At 37.2% G+C, this 9800-nt stretch overlaps 1 protein-coding gene across 1 annotated transcript in view; it reads right to left on the reverse strand.

Moving 5' to 3' along the window:
• Positions 1-8809, reverse strand: part of okr (DNA repair and recombination protein RAD54-like okr) — a 39292-nt gene extending 30483 nt beyond the window's left edge. The window contains exons 1-2 of the mRNA XM_076213454.1: positions 8649-8809; positions 2669-2857 (exon numbers count right to left, since the gene is read on the reverse strand). Of these exons, the coding sequence (XP_076069569.1) occupies positions 2669-2857; positions 8649-8651 (192 nt within the window). The 5' untranslated portion in view covers positions 8652-8809. The remainder of the gene's footprint in view (positions 1-2668; positions 2858-8648) is intronic.
• Between the last annotated feature and the right edge of the window lie 991 nt (positions 8810-9800).

Consider the following 9800-nt stretch of genomic DNA (forward strand, 5'->3'; position numbering starts at 1 on the left):
GGTTCAAGCACTAGCCAGACAGTGTATCAGTTTAAAAATATGCTTCCATTGAGCTCCCTATTAGTCTCAATCATGTTTAAAAGGAATTAAAATTTAAAAAGATAATGTGGTTGGTAAAATGAAAATCTATGTACTGGGGACCATTCAATATACATTGTAATACAATCCCACTTGTGTACATACTACCAATTGCACTATCATGGCAAGGGTGTCTTAAGTATAAAATGTGTGTATATATTTGTAATTTGAGCACATGCATATAAGAAATTGTGCTCAACTTATATCCCTATGATAGTGCAATTGCCTAAGTCACTGTCCATTTGTTATGAATCAGCTAGGTTTGAATCCTAGCCCAACAGCACATCAGTTTCTGAATATGGTTCCACTGAGCTCCTTGTTAGTCTTGATAGATTTTGCAGGGAATTAAAATGGAAAATGTTAATGTGGTTGATAAGATGAAAATCTATGTACTGGAAACCATTCAGTGTATGTTATAATACTATCCCCCTTGCATACATACTACCAATTGCGCTAACATGTTAAGGGTGGGTCGAGTATAAAATTCATGTATATGTAACTCAAGCATACATACATAAGAAATTGTGCTCAACTTATACCCCTTTTGATAGCACAATTGGTTAAGTTACTGTCTATTTGTTGCATATTGGCTAGGTTTGAGTACTAGCCTGACAGCATACCAGTCTCCAAATATGCTTCCACTGAGCTCATTGTTAGTCTTGACCATGTTAGCAGGGAATTAAAATGGAAAAAGTTAATGTGGTTGATAAGATGAAAATCCAGTACATAGATTTTCATCTCTGTACTGAAAACTGTTCAGTGCATGTTGTAATAATATCCCACTTGTGTACATACTACCAATTGCACTATTATGGCAAGGGTGTTTATGTAACTCAAGCATACATATGTAAGAAATTGTGCTCAACTTATATTCCTTTTGATAGTGGAATTGGTTAAGTCACTGTCCATTTGTTACGGAATCAGCTAGGTTCTAGTCCTAGCCCAACAATGTATCAATTTCCAAATATACTTCCATCGAGCTTCTTGCTAGTCTCGATTTTTTTGCAAGGAATTAAAATGGAAAATGTTAATATGGTTGATAAGATGAAAATCTATGTACAGGAGACCATTCAGTGTATGTTGTAATACTATCCCACTTGTGTACATACTACCAATTCCGCTATCATGGCAGGGGTGAGTTGAGTATCAAATTCGTGTATATGTATGTAACTCGACCATACTGTCATGATGTTTCATGATGTCATGACATGTCACAATATACACAAAGATATACAAGTGTAATGCAGTAGCTTATGTAAGTTGTGTTAGGTAATATTACTCCATGTGTCCCTATGAGACTTATGTAACATTGTAACTGCCCTTACTCGCTATCTTATGGTGCCAATACATAAATTGATGATGAATTCCACCACTACTTGGCTATCTTAAGCTGGATAATGATATATAGAACTATATCAATGGGCAACTTATGATAAATGATTAGTTACAGGAAAAATGCTGCGGAGTATAGAAGAAGAGTACACAAATGGGTCGATTTGCAGTGAAGGGTCAAGGATCAATACAACAACAATGGCACAGGGAAGTAGTGCCATCACAAATTGTGCTTAGTTCTCAGCAAGATTCAGATAGATAGCAAATGATAAATTGTAAACCTTCTTCACACAAAAATAAAGAAGTGGAAGGATTGTGTGAAGCCAGGTAAATGGGAATATAGACTAGGCCTATAGATGTAGCAAAGTTGTACCTGCCATTGGCACTTGTATGTGCCCCACATATAAAAGAGGGTTGCTTACTGTGCCAACACATTCATGCCCTCATTTAAACCTCTCATATTTTTGTAAGTTCACTCTGTACATATTTAGATATATGAGTAAAGTTATTATATTTTGCATTTCGCCTTTATTTCATATCTGGTGTAAGAAAAAGAATCTTCCAACTAAAGACATAAAACACGCTGGTAATTGGATTTATAGAACTGATTGAATCGTGACCAGGTTTGATACAGCAAATAAAAAATAACATTCCAGATCATGACAATACATATATAAGAAATTGTGCCCAACTTATATCCCCCCCTTAATAGTGCAATTGGTTAAGTCACTGTACATTTGTGACATATCAGCTAGGTTCGAGACCTTCCCTGATAGCGTAACAGTCTCTGAATAAGCTTTCATTGAGTTCCCCAATCATGTTTGCAAGGAAATACAATGGAAAATGTTAATATGGTTGATAAGATGAAAATATGTGTATTTACATATATATATATATATATATATATATATATATATAAACATATATATTTGGAAACCAAAATCCTCACCATGTAAAAAGCACATTAGAATGATACAAAATCCATATTCAATTTGAAAATGAATTCAAATATTAATGTTTACAAAAATATATATATGGATACATATGAGATCAATAAATGTATAATATCAACACTATTTGAAAATGTAGTAAAATTTCTCTTAATTGTGTCTCTTCCTAAGTAATTCTACACTAAACTAACATTAATCATCTGATTAGCAATAGAGGAAAAAGGTGCTGGACAACATATATCCAAACAGAAAAGGAACAAAGAAATAAATTTAAAAATATAGTAAATTGCTAATGCTTTATACATTACATGAGCTGATCCTGAAGAAGCCTGAACGTTGCCGACTATAAGAGGTTTCAGGGGTTGTCTGTGGGGAGACAATATAAGTTCTGGAGATTGTCCATCTGATTTTCTTTTCTTACTTCTTTCGGACTCCTTTTCAAATGATACATCACCAGAGTTCCTCTTGAATACTTGACTAGGAGCCAAGCTTCGACGCTAAGGGAGGGAAAAATAAGTTCCAGTAAACATAATAATGTCAACTTACATTGATACAAATGTAGTATCAAACACACACAATAACGTATAGGTAAATACCAAAGTTCATTCAAAAACAGAGGCCAATCTCATAGTTTCATGTCCCTTGAGTTTGATTTCTTTATGAGCTTTCAAGAACTAGCATACTTAATTCTACATCAGCTTGATCTGTCCTCTGTTCCTGTATTTTGAGTACCTCCAATACAGGTTTTGTACAAAATTTTGTATTTTGCCAAACATTGGGTCTATCAATATGTTTGTTGCAATTTTGTGTTAATAATAAATCCAATAGAAAATGTAGCTCTCTTAAAAGCAAAAAAGAAGAAAAAAAAAAAAGGTGAAAATCCCAGCATGCTTAGTAGGCACAGAGTAACAAAATATGTCATTAACCAGAACAAACTATCTAAAGATGCAAAATTCAGTACTATAAGTAGTTAACTGAGTTCAATTGAGCTGATTGTAAACCCATTACTGTAAAGGCATTTCTCTAAGCTGAATAAAACAGTCTGGCTTTGGCCAAAATAAAGTCCTCAAATGTGCCAAATTTGTTATTATATGCAGCAAAGATTTCAAATCAACCCTATAAAAATTTATGTGGACAAGTATCATATGAATGCATTAATGTCTAATAATGCTTCACTGCTGCCAATAAAAGTGAGAGCAATATATAAATCATGACTTTGCATATGACTCGATGGCTCAGTGGTAGAGTTCCCAGCCGCCACTATGGCAGTCTGGGTTTGAATCCTGCCCAGGGCTTAAGTAATTTCAGTATCGCTCCGCTGCAAGTCGTTACTCCAACTCTCGAGGGTGGGGAGTTGGGGGATGTGTGCGTGTAAGGTCACAGTGTTACCCATAGATCAGTCATATATGAGCTCTGAGCTCTCTTCTAGGAGGAAGTAGCTGTTGATCACAAGTCCAACACATGATCCAAGACCATGGTGAATAATATAATATCTGGAAGATTTAAGTACTTGGTAGATGGGCTGAATCAACAATATGATTTGCTTCTCCACACTTCTCATGCTAAATGTGGCAAAATGAATTGCTAACAATGCCTTATAAATACAGACCAAGATAATCAAGATTTTTGGTGATAAAACAGATTCTTGGCAATTCATTTTGCCCTGTTTAGCATAGAAGACGTGGATGAACATATTGTGTCACCATATGTGACCACTATACTCCAGGAGTGTTATCTATTTTGCCATGTTTAGCATGGGAAGATGAGGATGCAAATAATGTTTCAGGATGGGACCACTATATCAAACTCTTCATACACATAGTGAAAAGCCGTTTTAATGTTCTGCAGCAATCCATATGTTTCTCCTACAGTCTTACTGATATGTCTGTCAAGTGATAGGTTGTCTTTCATCAGTACTCCCAAATTGTTCTTCTCTTTGCCTTTGTAGCAGATTCATTTCCCAAGAAATAGTTTATTGATGGTCTTTCTGGGCTATTGTCTATTTCCAATGCTTTGCATTTTTAGTATTGGAATTCATTTCCCATTCTTGGCTCCATGTATATATAGTATCAACATCTTTTAGCAACTACTGACAGTCCTCATCAGTCTTCATTCTTCTCATAATTTTTGCATCATCTGCAAACATGTTAACATAGCTTGATGTATGTTCCATCTTGTCATTTGCAGTGCAATGTAGTTCAGTTCGAAGCTTTAAGAATCATTTAGATAAACACCTAAGCAAGATGCTGTAATGATTATCATTTATTTTATATTATTTGTTTTTGTTTTGTTATCATTTGTCTGTTTGATTCTCATTTATTATTAGTTATATGTCAATTATTATTTACTATTTACCTGTTTGTTTATTATCTAACTATACCTATGCATTTATTTATGTATTTTATTTGTTATTTACATTATTATAGTTTTTATTTATTCATTTATTATTATTATGATTTTTTTTGCATCCGACCTAGATATGGACCAAAAGGTCTCCCGTCGGCATGCTCCACCTTTGTAATACTTTGAAACATTATAGGTACTAGCACTGAATCTTGTAGTACTCTGCTGGCCACTCTGCTTACACTACTGTCAAACATATCCTATATGAATTGGCATGCCTGCAGTTCTGGCTCCCCTTTTACTAAACCTACTTCTTGCTAATACTGTATCTCCCTGTTGAAGGGCCAACATGGTGAGTTAACTGCTCTCCTTCCTGATGCCTTATATCCTTTATTACTGTCCTCATGTGCCTGCCCTCTAGAAAAGTCTTTCATCCATTCAATTAGTTTACCTGTTGGTCCTCCAATATGCTCCAGTTTCCACAAGTCAACTGTGAGGTACATCCAACCAGCCCTCCTACTCTTGTGGCACATCAACCACTTTTGAATAAAAGCTTGATAGCTTCCTTTTGCTGACCAAAACCTGAACTTGCTACATAACTTGCTACATAATATGACAGCCAAATAGATCAATATATAAAAGAAGTAAAAATAATCATAGGTGTAAATACTGTTCACGATGGTTTACTACAATGTCATGTAAGGATTTACAAGAGCAATTTGTGTCCTGGAAGTATGTAGGAAATCAAGATATAGCAGTAACTTTAGATTAGCACTAGTTACTTATCCACACTCATTATTTTGGACTGGAGATGGGAGAAAGAAGTTTTTAACCTTCCATGTAATTGAAATAAGTGAGCTTGAAATGGGTAAGCTTGAAACAATTTTTGAACAATAAAAAATAAAAGAATGAATAAATAAATCTTTCTTGAGAAGGACTATGATGTAGTTTAAGTTTACTGTAAGCAGGGTACCTAGAGGGATGGATGGGGTAAGATGGGCTTTGAGCAAAAGGGTTATGTCTGTTGAGCAAGGAAGAGAGAAGGCAAGGGATAGGGGTAAGTGAAGGATGATTGTTTATGGATGATAATTTGATGGAGCCCACATGGATTTCTCCCTATCTTTTTTATTTGCTGCATGAGGAGATGGTATGGAGTGACTGTCATGTAAGTGAACCAGCCCTACTGTGGATGTGTTCTGTCTTGCTGCTTTACTTACAACCCAGGCAGTGTGTAGAAGACAGGGATGACCCCTCATCCATGAGGAGCTATGATAAAAGGGAAACAAGGGTGGTGGATGAAAGTGGAATGGGATGGAGTGGGTCCATGCCTTAGACTTGGTTACCTCCCTTATAAGGAGAAAAAGGATATATAAGAGATTTATTATATAGGCTCCAACCAGAGATATACATTGAGGCATTGTCTAGACTCACATCGATCAAGTGAGCCAAGGAGCAACTTGGATGTGTAAGAGACTGCCTGATGACATAAAGAATAGTGAAAGTAAAGCAATATCAAAAAAGAAACTGATGACCCATCTGTTTACTGTCGTATGACCTAAACGAATTGAGTATCAGGAACAACATCTGACTGTACTCAATCTCTTCCAGGCATGCAGGATAATATAGACTTGTTGGCAGCTACTGCTGCTTCTTGGGGGTAGAGGTTTTCCACCAGTAAATGTGTCCACCTCCGCTTTGCTTGGCAGTGCTGTGCCCAGACTGACGATCTCACCACTCCTATCTACACTCTTACTGGCAGTCCTATTACACAAAGTTTCTCACATAAGGATTTAGGAATTATAGTTGATAGGAAATTGAAGTTCCATCAACATATAAGAAGTACAGCTGCCAAAGCTGGGGGTATTGCCATTATTCTCTTGAAGTCTACTGTCACCTGCTCAGCCAAATTCATGTCTTCTCTTTTCATCTCTGATGTCTGACTTATCTTAGACTTTGCTTCTCCTATATGGAATCTAGGGTATTTGGGCCAAAGCAATCTATTGGAGTCCGCTTAACGCAGGTGGACAAAACAGATTACAGGATTATCTGATCTTCCCTATATTGATAGGCTATCTTCACTGGGTTTGTGAAAGGCAGGCTGTTGCGACAAGATCTCATATACTGTTACCGCATCTTTCATGATCTTTCAATCATCTCTCCTAATGACATCTTCACCTTGTCTCCTGATGTTGGCACTAGAGGCCATAGGTTTAAGATACAAATGCAACATTCTCATTTGGAGGTTTGTAGGTGATTCTTCTCTTGTTGAATTATCCAGAAGTGGAATTCATTGCCCCTAAATATTGTTAATGCTCCTTGCCTCCCTGTATTCAAGTCCAGATTGAAGTCCTTTTTAGGTGAAGAATTGTTCTCATTCTAATCTTTTATCCCAGTATGTTAATTTGTTTGCTTTTTACATCGAAGTGATGTCATCATATCTGTGTCATTTGTACCACCCACTGATGCAGGTAGCACTGTGGGTGTCATGTGATCATACCCTGTGCACGTCACATGGATGAGGATGTAATCAAGATGTCAAGTGTATCACTGAACTATTTCAGCTGGGGGGGAGTGGCCTCGTGCTGGCCGCTTGTCCTCTTAGTCTCCCACTTCTTGTGCTTTTCTCTTATTTCTGTTAAATTCATAGAATAATCATCACTGAAAGATGCACCCAACCAGTCATTTTATAAACATGTAATAGTAGTACTGCCCATGTAGCCTGACTGGAGTATTTGTCTTGGACTCTTGGGCCTGTCCCTCTCTGATCCAGACTGGCTGGACTTAGGGTGACATGGCCCTACCAGGTGAGTTGATCAGGGACCCTGCAGAGCACTGTAGTGTATCAGCAGTGGAGCGGGGCCCTCAAATCGGTATAAAGGAATATACAGGGAATGGATGCTACGAGGAGATTGTATGAAGGAGTGATTGAGTCAACAGCACTGTATGGGGCAGAAACATGGAACATAAGAGAGGAAGAGAGAAGGAGATTGAATGTGTTTGAGATGAGGTGTCTGAGAAATATGACAGGGGTTACTAGGCTGGATAGAGTGAGAAATGAGGAGGTGAGGAGGAGAATAGGGGTGGTAAGGGAGTTCGGAGATAGGGTGGATGAAAGAGTATTGGGATGGTTTGGACACATGGAAAGAATGAGTGAAGAAAGACTAGTAAAAGAGATATGGAAGTCAGACATGGAGGAAGTGAACATGAGGGGGCGACCTAGGATGAGATGGATGGATGGGGTGAAAGGGGCTTTGGGGAAGAGGGGAATGTCTGTTGAGGAAGGACGGAAGAAGACAGAAGACAGGGGTGAATGAAGAATGGTTGTATTTGGATGATGTTGTAATGCATGAGGTGGAATGGGTGGGGAGATGGGGGGTGAGGTAGTATGTGTGAGAAAAAATTGACGCAGCCTGTCTTCTCCTTTTCTGCATGAGAGGACAGAGAGGGGGGGGTAGCCGATTTAATGAAGCGGCCTTGCTGTGGATGTCCTGTGTCTTGTGACACTGCCTCTGACCCAGGCCAGAGCAGTGGACAAGATGCAGGGATGACCCATCATCCAGGAGGTGCCAAGATATGAGGGAGGGTGGAGGGTAGAGGGAAGTAGAGTGCATTAGGGATGGAGTGGGTGGGGATGGTTTTTATGCCTTTTTCTTTTTGGATACCTCCCTTGTAAGGGGGAAAAAGCCTTTGGTTAAATTTAAAATTAAAATTGGTATATGTATGTATGATGTAGAACTGGAAATTATGAATGATGAATATAAAATTTGAAACAAGATAGTGAACTATTTCAAGATATTAAAAAGCAAGTTAGCAAGGTTCACCTGAGAATAATATATTATATAGTAATACATAGATTTGAAGGAAGGCGGCAACAAAAGACCAAGTCTTGGTCTTTTCTTTTGTTGCCGCCTTCCAAGAATGAATAAGACGAGATAAGGCACTTACCATTGTATTCTTCTTAATAACAGTAATTGTATAAATATATAACAGGGTGTGTGTTTGACAACTTGAGTTGTGTTGGACTTATCAAATTCATCCCAATCTGTTTCACTGTCGTTGCAATATTAAATCCACTAAGTGTCACTAATGTTTACATTCGAGAGAGAGCGGGAACTTGATCTTCCAGAGGTAAACATATTGATGACTACTGCAAGTGATTAGATGACAGATAGTGTTCATTAGTAAAATAATAAAATAATTTCGAAAACAATTATGATATACTGTGATAACCCTTTTCATAAAACCACGAATATGTGTAAGTAATCACTAAAATTTCTGTTATTATTCAGAGTGGTTAATGTTCCTGATCAGGACTTTTTTCGAATGCCCTATAGTCGATTCATGTTTAGACAAGTTGTTGCGTAAAAGTCTAGGATTAGTTTAAGTTTAGGTCAAGATCTAAGAATATAAGGTCTAACCACTTCCGACCGAATTTCGAGGGAGTTGGCGCAGCGGGCCCGTGAACGTCACCTGGCTGTTCAAAGTGGGGTTAGCGGGTCCTATAGCTGTCAGTTGAAGCTGGTCCGTCGTTCGAAAATGACGTCGCCTTCGCTCGCACTGCTCCACGCAATTAGTTATATTCTGACAAATATTATATAAAATATATATATAAATATATATAAAATATTATAGTTCCTGTCTATATATATGAATATATAATATATGTGATATATAATATATATATATATATATATATATAATATATAAAATATTATAGTTCCTGTCTTCCTTGGCGTTTAGGTGGTTGCCAACCGTCCTTTATTTCAAAGGACAGTCCTTTATTCAGCTCTATTTGTCCTTGTCCTTTATTGACATTTGAAATTACACTGTTTGTCCTTTATTTTGAAATCGTTTTGACTGGTAGTTCAATTTCCTGCTCTCAAGACGTGATTGCAAATGTGTTTATTTCTTGTAAGGGTGCAGACTCTGTCAATTCTAGTTCGCACAATACCAGAAGCACAGAGCAGCAGACCGCATACCTCATAGCCTCATTTTATGTATAAGTCAATTCTCCATTAAAAAATGCGTTCATTTAGAGACAACCAGAAAATCATAAACTATGTTCCTCAATCTGAGAATCACCACAAAAATAAATAA

The sequence above is a fragment of the Oratosquilla oratoria genome, chromosome 31 (genome assembly GCF_046742065.1).
Source record: "Oratosquilla oratoria isolate Oo_2021 chromosome 31, ASM4674206v1, whole genome shotgun sequence".
Lineage (NCBI taxonomy): Eukaryota > Metazoa > Arthropoda > Malacostraca > Stomatopoda > Squillidae > Oratosquilla > Oratosquilla oratoria.